Source organism: Oncorhynchus masou, chromosome 2, assembly GCF_036934945.1.
Source record: "Oncorhynchus masou masou isolate Uvic2021 chromosome 2, UVic_Omas_1.1, whole genome shotgun sequence".
NCBI lineage: Eukaryota > Metazoa > Chordata > Actinopteri > Salmoniformes > Salmonidae > Oncorhynchus > Oncorhynchus masou.
Genome location: NC_088213.1, coordinates 7,561,627 through 7,577,567, shown reverse-complemented (window position 1 = coordinate 7,577,567; position 15,941 = coordinate 7,561,627). Strand labels below are relative to the sequence as shown.

Sequence of the window (15,941 nt, the reverse complement as noted above, 5' to 3'; positions counted from 1 at the left end):
TGTTGTCATTTTATAACAGGTGATGATCAGCAGAAATAAGGGAGTAACTAACTAACTCTCATAGTAGTAGATGTGAGTTTCTCTTTCAAACAATCCCCTGGCCTTGTACACAGCTAATAGCTAACATTAGCCAAAGCCAGCTAGCTACTGATAGTACAACCCATAGTAACAGTACAGATGAAGATGACACGTGACTGTAGAATTGATTGTTGAAAACTAGTCTAGGTTGGATCTGTTGCTGTTAAAATACAATAATTATTGTTATTCTGAACTGGAATAAACTGATTGAAGCAAGATGCTTTTTGAGGCAAACACACTCACACAGTTCTGGGTTGTTCATCTACAACAGGAAGTGGTCTCCCGCCTGACTGAACCCACTCATACAGTTTCTGGGTTGTTCATCTACAGCAGGAAGTGGTCTCCCGCCTGACTGAGAACCCACTCATACAGTTTCTGGGTTGTTCATCTACAGCAGGAAGTGGTCTCCCGCCTGACTGAGAACCCACTCATACAGTTTCTGGGTTGTTCATCTACAACAGGAAGTGGTCTCCTGCCTGACTGAGAACCGGTTCTGGGCTGTTCATCTACAACAGGAAGTGGTCTCCTGCCTGACTGAGAAAGCAGTAGATGTTCTGGTCCAGTTTGGCACCACATACCTATGTGAGTCAGGGTTCTCAACTCTGACAAACTTAAACAACAACAAGTACAGAAACAGTTTCAAGACTGAGCATTACCTCAGTGTTACACTGTTTAATTATTAAAACCAAAGCCCAGAATAGACATGCTCTTATTAGGACTACACTCTGAGTGCTTGTTTTGTCACATAAACTGAAATAACTATTCAAATTTTAGCAACCAGGAAATGGAGGAGCGATTATTGCATATTGCATCCTTTAAATAATTTGTAAATCCACTTCACAATAGCCTATCAGCTTGAAACGTTTTAGAGTCATCAAAAACATTCCCATGAGGAAGCATGTTAGGTTTGGTATTCAAACCACTGTAAATCCACTCTGATCTTTGTCATCCTGTGGACCCCGTTCATTGCTGCTTGCAGCTATAAGTTGCTGTTCTCTATGTAGGTGAGAGAAACAAGAAGAAAAGTAATAAAAGAAAAGTAGGCTAAGCCAAACATATGGAATGTGTTTTCTTGCATACTTCTGTATCATAAAACATTCTCTAAAGGCAAAGGATCCTTCCGCGTACAACCATGAAGCAGGCTCCTGGGCAGAGGGAGACGCCTCTTATGCAAATACTCAAGAGGAGCGATTAGAGCCCCGCCTACCTACAAAAGCAACACACTGCAACTAAAGATACTGATAACTTTACCGTTTTGTCTGCGCTGCGATCCGCTGCCGTCACACTCTCGGGGTGGGGTTTCTAGTTTAGCTGCGCGGAGAATAGCGACTGTCTGGGAGAGTGATGTCACATAACGAATAGACGAGCGACCGAACCAGTGGCTGATTGTAATAGCTGGGGAAAGCGGCACCTGTTGAATAACAGGCTCACAACGATATTCCCGTTTTCCTTCGAAGCTTTTGGCTGCGTTTTAAAACTTCAGAATGACGGATACAATACTTACCAACGGAATCAAGGACCGAGCGGGTCAGAATGGATATTTTAAAAAGGTGAGTGATTTTAAGTTTTTATGATAGAGATGATAGCGCGGTTACGCGGGGGACGTTCATAACGATTAATGTGTTACAAACCGTTCACTTATGAATGGACTCTTGTCTGTTATAAACGCAGTGTTTCTGCTTTCACTGAAATGAATAGCGGCCTAGTGGATGTATTTCTGATGTATTTCATCTCTATCAAAACAACCGGTGTTGATGTCTGACGCACTACCTGTTTGGTTATTGGTTTATACCCTGTTTTTAATACGATAACGCTATCTGCGGTTTTTAATGGGTTTGACTGATTGGCAGGTGTGGCAGTGGCCACTTAATGTCATTGGTCGCTATCGTATTGGAACATACGGCAGTTGCGTGTGATGGTTTTTGCGACTGCACTTGAAGAAACTTGAAAAGTTCTTGAAATGTTCCGTATTGACTGACCTTCATGTCTTAAAGTGATGATGGACTGTCATTTCTCTTTGCTTATTTGAGCTGTTCTTGCTCTGATATGGACTTGGTCTTTTACCAAATAGGGCTATCTATTGTATACCACCCCTACCTTGTCACAACACTACTGATTGCTAAATCATTGTGTTAATAACTAATGTGGTGAGATACAAGAATCGACATTAAAACATTGTAGAGCTGCAAAACCTTTGACTAACACCGACTCATTCAAGGGATTGTCTTTATGTTGACTATTTTCTACCTTATAGAATAATAGTGAAGACATCAACACTATGAAATAACACATGGAATCATGTAGTAACCAAAAAGGTGTGGTAATTAAAATATATTTTATATTTGAGATTCTTCAGATAGCCACCCTTTGCCTTAATGACAGCTTTGCACAATCTTGGCATTCTCTCAACCAGCTTCATGAGGTAGTCACCTGGAATGCATTTCAATTCACATTTGCGCCATGTTAAAAGTTCCTTTGTGGAATTTATTTCCTTAATGTGTTTGAGCCAAAATATCTCAATCTGTGGATGAGCAACTGATCACTTGGTCCATTTAAAGACGGGACCAGGGTGAAAGAACATAAACCTTATATCCTATTGCTCCCATTACTTTGCTAAGACAGAAACTATTAGGGAGTATTGGGCGTGTGTGTGTGATAGTGGCCAGCCTAATGGACCTATATCTCACAGCCTACTGTGAATACATTATCAGGTATTTATGGAATGCTTTTATCTACTAAGGTGTGTGTGTGTGCTGCTTCCTGCCTGTGTGTTTGTGTTCCTGTCTGTGGTGTGTGTCTTTCTGACTAGGTATCCCCCTTTCCCCCAACTAACTATGTATCCCCCCTTTTCCCAACTGACTAGGTACCCCCCCTTTTCCCAACTGACTAGGTATCCCCCCCTTTTCCCAACTGACTAGGTATCCCCCCCCTTTTCCCAACTGACTAGGTATCCCCCCCCTTTTCCCAACTGACTAGGTATCCCCCCCCTTTTCCCAACTGACTAGGTATCCCCCCTTTCCCACCTGACTAGATATCCCCCCCCTTTCCCCAACTGACTAGGTACCCCCCCTTTCCCCAACTGACTAGGTATCCCCCCTTTCCCCAACTGACTAGGTATCCCCCCTTTCCCCAACTGACTAGGTATCCCCCCTTTCCCCAACTGACTAGGTATCCCCCCCTTTCCCCAACTGACAAGGTATCCCCCCTTTCCCCAACTGACTAGGTATCCCCCTTTCCCCAACTGACAAGGTATCCCCCCTTTCCCCAACTGACAAGGTATCCCCCTTTCCCCAACTGACAAGGTATCCCCCTTTCCCCAACTGACAAGGTATCCCCCCTTTCCCCAACTGACTAGGTATCCCCCTTTCCCCAACTGACTAGGTATCCCCCTTTCCCCAACTGACAAGGTATCCCCCTTTCCCCAACTGACTAGGTATCCCCCCTTTCCCCAACTGACTAGGTATCCCCCCTTTCCCCAACTGACAAGGTCTCCCCCTTTCCCCAACTGACAAGGTATCCCCCCTTTCCCCAACTGACATGGTATCCCCCCTTTCCCCAACTGACAAGGTATCCCCCCTTTCCCCAACTGACATGGTATCCCCCCTTTCCCCAACTGACATGGTATCCCCCTTTCCCCAACTGACTAGGTATCCCCCTTTCCCCAACTGACTAGGTATCCCCCCTTTCCCCAACTGACATGGTATCCCCCTTTCCCCAACTGACTAGGTATCCCCCTTTTCCCAACTGACTAGGTATCCCCCCTTTCCCCAACTGACTAGGTGTCCCCCCTTTCCCCAACTGACTAGGTATCCCCCTTTCCCCAACTGACTAGGTGTCCCCCCTTTCCCCAACTGACTAGGTGTCCCCCCTTTCCCCAACTGACTAGGTATCCCCCTTTCCCCAACTGACTAGGTATCCCCCTTTCCCCAACTGACTAGGTATCCCCCTTTCCCCAACTGACTAGGTGTCCCCCCTTTCCCCAACTGACTAGGTGTCCCCCCTTTCCCCAACTGACTAGGTATCCCCCTTTCCCCAACTGACTAGGTGTCCCCCCTTTCCCCAACTGACTAGGTATAATCCCCCCCCTTTCCCCAACTGACTAGGTGTCCCCCTTTCCCCAACTGACTAGGTGTCCCCCCTTTCCCCAACTGACTAGGTGTCCCCCCTTTTCCCAACTGACTAGGTATCCCCCTTTCCCCAACTGACTAGGTATCCCCCCCTTTTCCCAACTGACTAGGTATCCCTCCCCTTCTTTTACCAACTGACTAGGTAATCACCCCCTTTTCCCAACTGATTAGGTATTCCCCCTTTTCCCAACTGACTAGGTATCCCCCTTTTCCCAACTGACTAGGTGTCCCCCCTTTCCTAAAGGTAAAGTTTGGAGGACAGTGGCATGTCCCATCCCTGCATTGAGGTTCTTTTCCCAGTAGGGTCGGTGTCTTCTAGCTGACAGAGATATGGAGGATGAGGCCCAGCCAGGCATCGGTCGTTGCCCCCATAACATTCCTTTTACAGTAGGCCTAGGGCATGTCCCAAATGGTACCCTATTCCCTATGGGCCCTGGTCGAATGGTACACTCTTCCCTATGGGCCCTGGTCGAATGGTACACTCTTCCCTATGGGCCCTGGTCGAATTGTACACTCTTCCCTATGGGCCCTGGTCGAATGGTACACTCTTCCCTATGGGCCCTGGTCGAATGGTACACTCTTCCCTATGGGCCCTGGTCGAATTGTACACTCTTCCCTATGGGCCCTGGTCGAATTGTACACTCTTCCCTATGGGCCCTGGTCGAATGGTACACTCTTCCCTATGGGCCCTGGTCGAATGGTACATGGTACACTATTCCCTATGGGCCCTTGTCGAATGGTACACTATTCCCTATGGGGCCCTGGTCGAATAGTACACTCTTCCCTATGGGCCCTGGTCGAATGGTACACTCTTCCCTATGGGCCCTGGTCGAATGGTACACTCTTCCCTATGGGCCCTGGTCGAATGGTACACTATCTGCAATGGGTCCTTCCTGGTCTAAAGTAGTGCCCTATAGGGGCCCTGGTCTAAAGTAGTGCCCTATAGGGGCCCTGGTCTAAAGTAGTGCTCTATAGGGGCCCTGGTCTAAAGTAGTGCTCTATAGGGGCCCTGGTCTAAAGTAGTGCCCTATAGGGGCCTGGTCTAAAGTAGTGCACTACTTGAATCTGGGATTCCTGGGAGTTTCTGGAGAAAGGGGTTGAGTTTCTGGAGAAAGGGGTTGAGTTTCTGGAGAAAGGGGTTTAGTTTCTGGAGAAAGGGGTTTAGTTTCTGGAGAAAGGGGTTTAGTTTCTGGAGAAAGGGGTTTAGTTTCTGGAGAAAGGGGTTTAGTTTCTGGAGAAAGGGGTTTAGTTTCTGGAGAAAGGGGTTTAGTTTCTGGAGAAAGGGGTTTAGTTTCTGGAGAAAGGGGTTTAGTTTCTGGAGAAAGGGGTTTAGTTTCTGGAGAAAGGGGTTTAGTTTCTGGAGAAACAGGATGTCGTTCAAATGGTTGACTCTTCAATTGTATAATAGATATCCACAGAAGGCCAGGGTAGAGCCTAATAAATAGATCACCATAAAGACTATCTGTACAGGAGCCCAGGGTATAGAGCCTAGTAAATAGATCACCATAAAGACACTGTACAGGAGCCCAGGGTGTAGAGCCTAGTAAATAGATCACCATAAAGACTATCTGTACAGTAGCCCAGGGTATAGAGCCTAGTAAATAGATCACCATAAAGACTATCTGTACAGTAGCCCAGGGTGTAGAGCCTAGTAAATAGATCACCATAAAGACTATCTGTACAGTAGCCCAGGGTATAGAGCCTAGTAAATAGATCACCATAAAGACTATCTGTACAGGAGCCCAGGGTATAGAGCCTAGTAAATAGATCACCATGAAGACTATCTGTACAGGAGCCCAGGGTATAGAGCCTAGTAAATAGATCACCATAAAGACCATCTGTACAGGTTGTCTGCTGTCTCTTTCTCATTTATTTGTTTAAAACCTTTTATTTAACTGGGCAAGTCAGTTTAAGAACAGATTCTTATTTCCATTGACGGCCGGACGACGCCGGGCCGATTGTTCGCCACGCCTCTATGGGACTCCCAATCACGTCCGGATGTGATACAGCCTGGATTCGAACCAGGGACTGTAGTGATGCCCAGTGCCTTAGACCGCTGCGCCACTCTGGAGTCCAAAGGTCACGGTCGTAAGATATTTACAGTGTCCCGTAACCTTTATCTATGGAGGAAGATAATTCACTAGCCTGTCGTGGAGTAATGGGTATGTCCCACGTAGCACCCTATTCCCTATGTAAGACTGTATGTCCCAATTAGCATCCTATTCCCTATGTAAGACTGTATGTCCCAATTAGCACCCTATTCCCTATGTAAGACTGTATGTCCCAATTAGCACCCTATTCCCTATGTAAGACTGTATGTCCCACGTAGCACCCTATTCCCTATGTAAGACTGTATGTCCCACGTAGCACCCTGTTCCCTATGTAAGACTATGTCCCACGTAGCACCCTATTCCCTATGTTAGACTGTATGTCCCAAGTAGCACACTATTCCCTATGTAAGACTGTATGTCCCAATTAGCACCCTATTCCCTATGTAAGACTGTATGTTCCAAGTAGCACCCTATTCCCTATGTAAGACTGTATGTCCCAAGTAGCACCCTATTCCCTATGTTAGACTATGTCCCAAGTAGCACCCTAATCCCTATGTTAGACTGAACACTACTTCTGACCAGGGTCCGTAGGGTGTCATGTGACTCCACCGTGGCGTAACATGTTGACTCTGGCTGTCACCGTTCTCACCGGCTGAACCAGTGCAGTCACATATTTGTGTTTCCGCCAGGGCAGAGGCTTGTTTTTCTTAGTCAACCTGTAGTTAGTGCGGCGATGAAAAGGATTGGGTTGAGGTGTTGAAAGGGGTTAGGTGTTGAAAGGGGTCTTTGTTGTAGTCAAGCTGCCCTGATCTCCCTGTGAAGAGAGTCTTAGTCAACCTGTAGTTAGTGCTGCGATGAAAAGGATTGGGTTGAGGTGTTGAAAGGGTCTTTGTTGTAGTCAAGCTGCCCTGATCTCCCTGTGAAGAGAGTCTTAGTCAACCTGTAGTTAGTGCTGCGATGAAAAGGATTGGGTTTAGGTGTTGAAAGGGGTCTTTGTTGTAGTCAAGCTGCCCTGATCTCCCTGTGAAGAGAGTCTTAGTCAACCTGTAGTTAGTGCGGCGATGAAAAGGATTGGGTTGAGGTGTTGAAAGGGTCTTTGTTGTAGTCAAGCTGCCCTGATCTCCCTGTGAAGAGAGTCTTAGTCAACCTGTAGTTAGTGCGGCGATGAAAAGGATTGGGTTGAGGTGTTGAAAAGGGTCTTTGTTGTAGTCAAGCTGCCCTGATCTCCCTGTGAAGAGAGTCTTAGTCAACCTGTAGTTAGTGCTGCGATGAAAAGGATTGGGTTGAGGTGTTGAAAGGGGTTAGGTGTTGAAAGGGTCTTTGTTGTAGTCAAGCTGCCCTGATCTCCCTGTGAAGAGAGTCTGGCCTTAGGCTTTGTAGCAGACTTCCTCTGTCTATTAATGCTCTGGTTATGAGTCTGATGATCAAGGGAGACGGTGGGACTTAGACCGCTCTCTCTAGCTCTCCCTCTAGCTCTCCCTCTCTCTAGCTCTCTCTCTCTCTAGCTCTCCCTCTCTCTAGCTCTCACTCTAGCTCTCCCTCTCTCTAGCTCTACCTCTCTCTCTCTAGCTCTCCCTCTAGCTCTCCCTCTCTCTAGCTCTACCTCTCTCTCTCTAGCTCTCCCTCTAGCTCTCCCTCTCTCTAGCTCTCCCTCTAGCTCTCCCTCTCTCTAGCTCTACCTCTCTCTCTCTAGCTCTCCCTCTAGCTCTCCCTCTCTCTAGCTCTCTCTCTCTCTCAATTCAATTCAAGGGGCTTTATTGGCATGGGTAACATGTGTTAACATTGCCAAAGCAAGTAAGGTAGATAATATATAAAGTGAAATAAACAATAAAAATTAACAGTAGATATCACACATACAGAAGTTTCAAAACAATAAAGACATTACAAATGTCATTATCTCTCTCTCTCCAGCTCCCTCCCGCTCTCTCTCTCTCTCCCTCCCGCTCTCTCTCTCTCTCTCCAGCTCTCTCTCTCTCTCTCCAGCTCTCTCTCTCTCTCTCCAGCTCTCTCTCTCTCTCTCTCCAGCTCTCTCTCTCTCTCCAGCTCTCTCTCTCTCTCCAGCTCTCTCTCTCTCTCTCCAGCTCTCTCTCTCTCTCTCTCTCTCCACCTCTCTCTCTCTCTCCACCTCTCTCTCTCCAGCTCTCTCTCTCCAGCTCTCTCTCTCCAGCTCTCTCTCTCCAGCTCTCTCTCTCCAGCTCTCTCCAGCTCACTCTCTCAATTCAATTCAATTCAAGGGGCTTTATTGGCATGGGAAACATGTGTTAACATTGCCAAAGCAAGTAAGGTAAACAATAAAAATTAACAGTAGACATCACACATACAGAAGTTTCTCTCTCTCTCTCCAGCTCTCTCTCTCTCTCTCCAGCTCTCTCTCTCTCTAGCTCTCTCTCTCTCTCTCCAGCTCTCTCTCTCTCTCCAGCTCTCTCTCTCTCTCTCCAGCTCTCTCTCTCTCTCCAGCTCTCTCTCTCTCTCTCCAGCTCTCTCTCTCCAGCTCTCTCTCTCCAGCTCTCTCTCTCTCTCTCTCTCTCTCTCTCTCTCCAGCTCCCTCTCTCTCTCTAGCTCTCTCTCTCTCTAGCTCTCTCTCTCTAGCTCTCTCTCTCTCTCTCTAGCTCTCTCTCTCTAGCTCGCTCTCTCTCTCTCTCTCTAGCTCGCTCTCTCTCGCTAGCTCTCTCTCTCTCTCGCTAGCTCTCTCTCTCTCTCGCTAGCTCTCTCTCTCTCTCGCTAGCTCTCTCTCTCTCTCGCTAGCTCTCTCTCTCTCTCGCTAGCTCTCTCTCTCTCGCTAGCTCTCTCTCTCGAGCTCGCTCTCTCTCTCTAGCTCTCTCTCTCTCTAGCTCTCTCTCTCTCTAGCTCTCTCTCTCTTGTGTAGAACGCAACAGTATATTTCATGGAACAGTGATTTGAGTTTTTCCATAGTGTCTTCACACACCCCAGCAACCTTTCCCACTCCTGTAAGCAGGCTTGTCAAGCCAAAGCTCGGTCTCTGTCTGAAGAGGTTTGCACATTCAGGAAACCACAGGGCAATAAGACATACAGGAGTCCTGGTGATTTGGTCATGTTAAAACAACACAGTGTTCGGCGTTGGTGGAGTTTTCAGTTAAGTGGAGCATTGGCCCTTTTATCTGTCTCATCTCTCTCGGTCCCTCGCTCTCGGTCCCTCGCTCTCGGTCCCTCGCTCTCGGTCCCTCGCTCTCTGTCCCTCGCTCTCTGTCCCTCGGTCTGTGTCTCTAGTCTCTCTCTCGCTGTCTCTAGTCTCTCGCTCGCTGTCTCTAGTCTCTCGCTCGCTGTCTCTAGTCTCTCGCTCGCTGTCTCTAGTCTCTCACTTGCTGTCTGTCTCGCTCTGTGTGTCTCGTCTCCTCTGCCTGGTGAGAATGAGCTCAGTGATTTACTATGCTGCTCTAACAAATGCTCCACAGACTCGCCGCTCAACTCCTGGTCTGACGATAATTCTGTGAGATGCCATGGTAACGCGGTTTCAGGCCGGGTTCCCAAACCTCTGCTGTTTCCCTGACCAGAGCCCTATTCCCTACATAGCCCTGGTCTAAAGTAGTGCACTATATAGGGAATAGGGCTCTGGTCTATAGTAGTACCTCTATATAGGGAATAGGGCTCTGGTCTATAGTAGTGCACTATATAGGGAATAGGGCTCTGGTCTATAGTAGTACCACTATATAGGGAATAGGGCCCTGGTCTATAGTAGTATCACTATATAGGGAATAGAGCTCTGGTCTATAGTAGTACCACTATATAGGGAATATGACTCTGGTCTATAGTAGTACCACTATATAGGGAATAGAGCTCTGGTCTATAGTAGTACCACTATATAGGTAATAGGGCCCTGGTCTATAGTAGTACCACTATATAGGGAATAGGTCTCTGGTCTATAGTAGTACCACTATATAGGGAATAGAGCTCTGGTCTATAGTAGTACCACTATATAGGTAATAGGGCCCTGGTCTATAGTAGTATCACTATATAGGGAATAGAGCTCTGGTCTATAGTAGTACCACTATATAGGGAATATGACTCTGGTCTATGGTAGTACCACTATATAGGGAATAGAGCTCTGGTCTATAGTAGTACCACTATATAGGGAGTAGGGTTCCAGTTGGTACAACCTCTGCCTCTGCAGTCTGTCTGGACAATGTCAGAGGAAACAGTAAAAAGCCCCCGTGTTTCTGCTGCAAAATAACATTCAATCATCCCTTTAAGAAAGACTCCAGCTACTTCCCTTTAATTAGGGTTTAACCGTGTTTGTAGCCAAACCCTCATTTATATCGTGCTGCTGCAGGGAAAATTAAACCGTGAGGGTGAACTCTGACCTTGTTTCTATCCTCCTGTCCAATTAGACAGTTTGCATAATGATGTTTACTGTGATGAACCGTGGCTCTACATTCATGTTGTTCTTTATGTTTAACGTTACACTCCTCCTTCAGTCTGAATGGTTCAATGGAGAGGGTCTCTTCAGTAGTCTGTCCAAAGACGAGAGAGGCAGCTAACTCGACTGTTCCCTGATTTACTATGCCCCCCCCCCACCCCCACCTGTTCACCGGGCCCATAGGGCCTTGGTCAAAGTAGTGCACTATGTCGGGTGCCATTTGGACTGCAGAATATAACTTGGGGCTTGTTATTGGGAGCTTGTTAGTGGCCAGCAGACAGTCCCCAGTCTCTTGGTCCAGACCGAAGCTGAGAGAGACTGAGAGTCTTTGTTCCAGGTTGAGCTCCGTTACTAATGAACTCTAATAGGACTCTGTCCTGGGCCGGTTTTCATAAAGAGCCTCTCAATGTAGTTGTGCTGATCTAGGATCAGTTTAGTCTGTTAAATAATAATCAATTAAGGGGGGGGGCTGGTTGTACATCAGCACTCCTATACTGAGATGCTTTGTGAGTACTTGGACTGTTCCCAGTTCTGGGACCGTTTTTAACGGGACTCTGTTCTGGGACCGTTTTTAACGGGACTCTGTTCTGGGACCGTTTGTAACGGGACCACGTTCTGGGACCGTTTTTAACGGGACCACGTTCTGGGACCGTTTTTAACGGGACCCTGTTCTGGGACCGTGTTTAACGGGACCCTGTTCTGGGACCGTGTTTAACGGGACCCTGTTCTGGGACCGTGTTTAACGGGACTCTGGAAGGTTCGGGACATAAATCGACCCCTACAGTACGTTGTTTCTCTCCTGTGACTTAAGAGTCAGATCGACACCTGACTGAATGGATGTCAGCCGGCTGCAGTATCTGAAGGCCCAATCAGGAAGACGTTCCTTGGGTTTCATATTATCCCCCCTACAGAGTTTCACTATCGGTTTATAATTCATATTGATCTTAGAGACTTCTGGGGAAATATTGGTCTCAGAGACTTCTGGGGAAATATTGATCTTAGAGACTTCTGGGGAAATATTGGTCTTAGAGACTTCTGGGGAAATATTGGTCTCAGAGACTTCTGGGGAAATATTGGTCTTAGAGACTTCTGGGGAAATATTGGTCTTAGAGACTTCTGGGGAAATATTGGTCTTAGACTTCTGGGGAAATATTGGTCTTAGAGACTTCTGGGGAAATATTGATCTTAGAGACTTCTGGGGAAATATTGGTCTTAGACTTCTGGGGAAATATTGGTCTTAGAGACTTCTGGGGAAATATTGGTCTTAGAGACTTCTGGGGAAATATTGATCTTAGAGACTTCTGGGGAAATACTGGTCTTAGAGACTTCTGGGGAAATATTGGTCTTAGACTTCTGGGGAAATATTGGTCTTAGAGACTTCTGGGGAAATATTGGTCTTAGACTTCTGGGGAAATATTGGTCTTAGAGACTTCTGGGGAAATATTGGTCTTAGAGACTTCTGGGGAAATATTGGTCTTAGAGACTTCTGGGGAAATATTGGTCTTAGAGACTTCTGGGGAAATATTGATCTTAGAGACTTCTGGGGAAATATTGGTCTTAGAGACTTCTGGGGAAATATTGGTCTTAGAGACTTCTGGGGAAATATTGGTCTTAGAGACTTCTGGGGAAATACTGACAAAATGGAAGTGTCCATTTTTCTTTAAAAAAAAGTGTTTAAAGCCAATATCTGGTCAGTACACCAGGGTTCTCCCCAAATAAGAAGGGGGGCGCTGTGTCACCTTGTTGACTTGGCTACACACTCTGACTATAGCCTTGTTGACTTGGCTACACACTGACTATAGCCTTGTTGACTTGGCTACACTCTGACTATAGCCTTGTTGACTTGGCTACACACTGACTATAGCCTTGTTGACTTGGCTACACACTCTGACTATAGCCTTGTTGACTTGGCTACACACTCTGACTATAGCCTTGTTGACTTGGCTACACTCTGACTATAGCCTTGTTGACTTGGCTACACACTCTGACTATAGCCTTGTTGACTTGGCTACACTCTGACTATAGCCTTGTTGACTTGGCTACACACTCTGACTATAGCCTTGTTGACTTGGCTACACACTCTGACTATAGCCTTGTCGACTTGGCTACACACTCTGACTATAGCCTTGTCGACTTGGCTACACACTCTGACTATAGCCTTGTCGACTTGGCTACACACTCTGACTATAGCCTTGTCGACTTGGCTACACACTCTGACTATAGCCTTGTCGACTTGGCTACACACTCTGACTATAGCCTTGTCGACTTGGCTACACACTCTGACTATAGCCTTGTCGACTTGGCTACACACTCTGATTATAGCCTTGTCGACTTGGCTACACACTCTGACTATAGCCTTGTCGACTTGGCTACACACTCTGACTATAGCCTTGTCGACTTGGCTACACACTCTGACTATAGCCTTGTTGACTTGGCTACACACTCTGACTATAGCCTTGTTGACTTGGCTACACACTCTGACTATAGCCTTGTTGACTTGGCTACACACTCTGACTATAGCCTTGTTGACTTGGCTACACACTCTGACTATAGCCTTGTTGCCTTGGCTACACACTCTGACTATATACAACGCTTGTGCAACGGCAGTCAACTAAAGTCAAATGATCTTGCTTGATAACCTTCAATGAATGACCCAAATATTTTTTCTAAATGGATTCGAGGATTTTTAAAAAGCCGATCAGCTCATGAATAACGGAGAGATGAAGAGTAGAGAATAGTTTTTAAATATTCAAGGTATTTTAACGTGGACCAACTGTATTCATATTTACTCTCATATCGCTTTGTAGATCACATGTTCTCTACCCTAAACTCTTCCGTCAGCAATACGAGACGTGGGGCCGGGGGGGGGGGGGTGTATTCTAGAGGTATTTTAACATGCGTAGGCTCGATGTGCTTTCATAATGCAGCCTGTGGGTTACAGAATAAAGGTAGGAATTTTTTACGCGAGACAGGAGTCAGGATTTGGGGTTTCGGTGGGATTGGGTTGGATCACAGCCTGTAGGCTCTAGGACCATAGAAGACAGAATATTGTCTGTGGCAGAGATGCCTAACGTAGTGGATTGTCCATCGGGCCAATAAAATGTGTGACTTTATGAGGAGTCACAATGACATCTCAAAGAGACACGTTATTTTATAGGTTAAACTGTTGGGGTTTCCTGTAGGGTTTATTCAATGCATTTGTTCAGTCCAGCAGTGTCAATTATGTGTGTTTTGGATTGATTAATGGTGACATTGTGTGTAGTAAATATGCTAGGCTAAAGGCTTCCATTAACAACCTATTGTGTGTAGTAAATATGCTAGGCTAAAGGCTTCCATTAACAACCTATTTTGTGTAGTAAATATGCTAGGCTAAAGGCTTCCATTAACAACCTATTGTGTGTAGTAAATATGCTAGGCTAAAGGCTTCCATTAACAACCTATTGTGTGTAGTAAATATGCTAGGCTAAAGGCTTCCATTAACAACCTATTGTGTGTAGTAAATATGCTAGGCTAAAGGCTTCCATTAACAACCTATTGTGTGTAGTAAATATGCTAGGCTAAAGGCTTCCATTAACAACCTATTGTGTGTAGTAAATATGCTAGGCTAAAGGCTTCCATTAACAACCTATTGTGTGTAGTAAATATGCTAGGCTAAAGGCTTCCATTAACAACCTATTGTGTGTAGCAAATATGCTAGGCTAAAGGCTTCCATTAACAACCTATTGTGTGTAGTAAATATGCTAGGCTAAAGGCTTCCATTAACAACCTATTGTGTGTAGTAAATATGCTAGGCTAAAGGCTTCCATTAACAACCTATTGTGTGTAGTAAATATGCTAGGCTAAAGGCTTCCATTAACAACCTATTGTGTGTAGTAAATATGCTAGGCTAAAGGCTTCCATTAACAACCTATTGTGTGTAGTACATATGCTAGGCTAAAGGCTTCCATTAACAACCTATTGTGTGTAGTAAATATGCTAGGCTAAAGGCTTCCATTAACAACCTATTGTGTGTAGTAAATATGCTAGGCTAAAGGCTTCCATTAACAACCTATTGTGTGTAGTAAATATGCTAGGCTAAAGGCTTCCATTGACAACCTATTGTGTGTAGTAAATATGTTAGGCTAAAGGCTTCCATTGACAACCTATTGTGTGTAGTAAATATGCTAGGCTAAAGGCTTCCATTAACAACCTATTGTGTGTAGTAAATATGCTAGGCTAAAGGCTTCCATTAACAACCTATTGTGTGTAGTAAATATGCTAGGCTAAAGGCTTCCATTAACAACCTATTGTGTGTAGTAAATATGCTAGGCTAAAGGCTTCCATTAACAACCTATTGTGTGTAGTAAATATGCTAGGCTAAAGGCTTCCATTAACAACCTATTGTGTGTAGTAAATATGCTAGGCTAAAGGCTACCATTAACAACCTATTGTGTGTAGTAAATATGCTAGGCTAAAGGCTACCATTAACAACCTATTGTGTGTAGTAAATATGCTAGGCTAAAGGCTACCATTAACAACCTATTGTGTGTAGTAAATATGCTAGGCTAAAGGCTACCATTAACAACCTATTGTGTGTAGTAAATATGCTAGGCTAAAGGCTACCATTAACAACCTATTGTGTGTAGTAAATATGCTAGGCTAAAGGCTTCCATTAACAACCTATTGTGTGTAGTAAATATGCTAGGCTAAAGGCTTCCATTAACAACCTATTGTGTGTAGTAAATATGCTAGGCTAAAGGCTTCCATTAACAACCTATTGTGTGTAGTACATATGCTAGGCTAAAGGCTTCCATTAACAACCTATTGTGTGTAGTAAATATGCTAGGCTAAAGGCTTCCATTAACAACCTATTGTGTGTAGTAAATATGCTAGGCTAAAGGCTTCCATTAACAACCTATTGTGTGTAGTACATATGCTAGGCTAAAGGCTTCCATTAACAACCTATTGTGTGTAGTACATATGCTAGGCTAAAGGCTTCCATTAACAACATATTGTGTGTAGTAAATATGCTAGGCTAAAGGCTTCCATTAACAACCTATTGTGTGTAGTAAATATGCTAGGCTAAAGGCTTCCATTGACAACCTATTGTGTGTAGTAAATATGTTAGGCTAAAGGCTTCCATTGACAACCTATTGTGTGTAGTAAATATGCTAGGCTAAAGGCTTCCATTAACAACCTATTGTGTGTAGTAAATATGCTAGGCTAAAGGCTTCCATTAACAACCTATTGTGTGTAGTAAATATGCTAGGCTAAAGGCTTCCATTAACAACCTATTGTGTGTAGTAAATATGCTAGGCTAAAGGCTTCCAT

The 15,941-nt window shown here is 45.2% G+C and overlaps 1 protein-coding gene across 1 annotated transcript in view; it reads left to right on the top strand.

Annotated features, from left to right (window-relative positions):
• Positions 1 to 1,336: 1,336 nt before the first annotated feature.
• Positions 1,337 to 15,941, top strand: part of LOC135554779 (rhophilin-2-like) — a 94,219-nt gene continuing 79,614 nt past the window's right edge. The window contains exon 1 of the mRNA XM_064987212.1: positions 1,337 to 1,628. Coding sequence (XP_064843284.1) covers positions 1,563 to 1,628 — 66 coding nt within the window. The 5' untranslated portion in view covers positions 1,337 to 1,562. The remainder of the gene's footprint in view (positions 1,629 to 15,941) is intronic.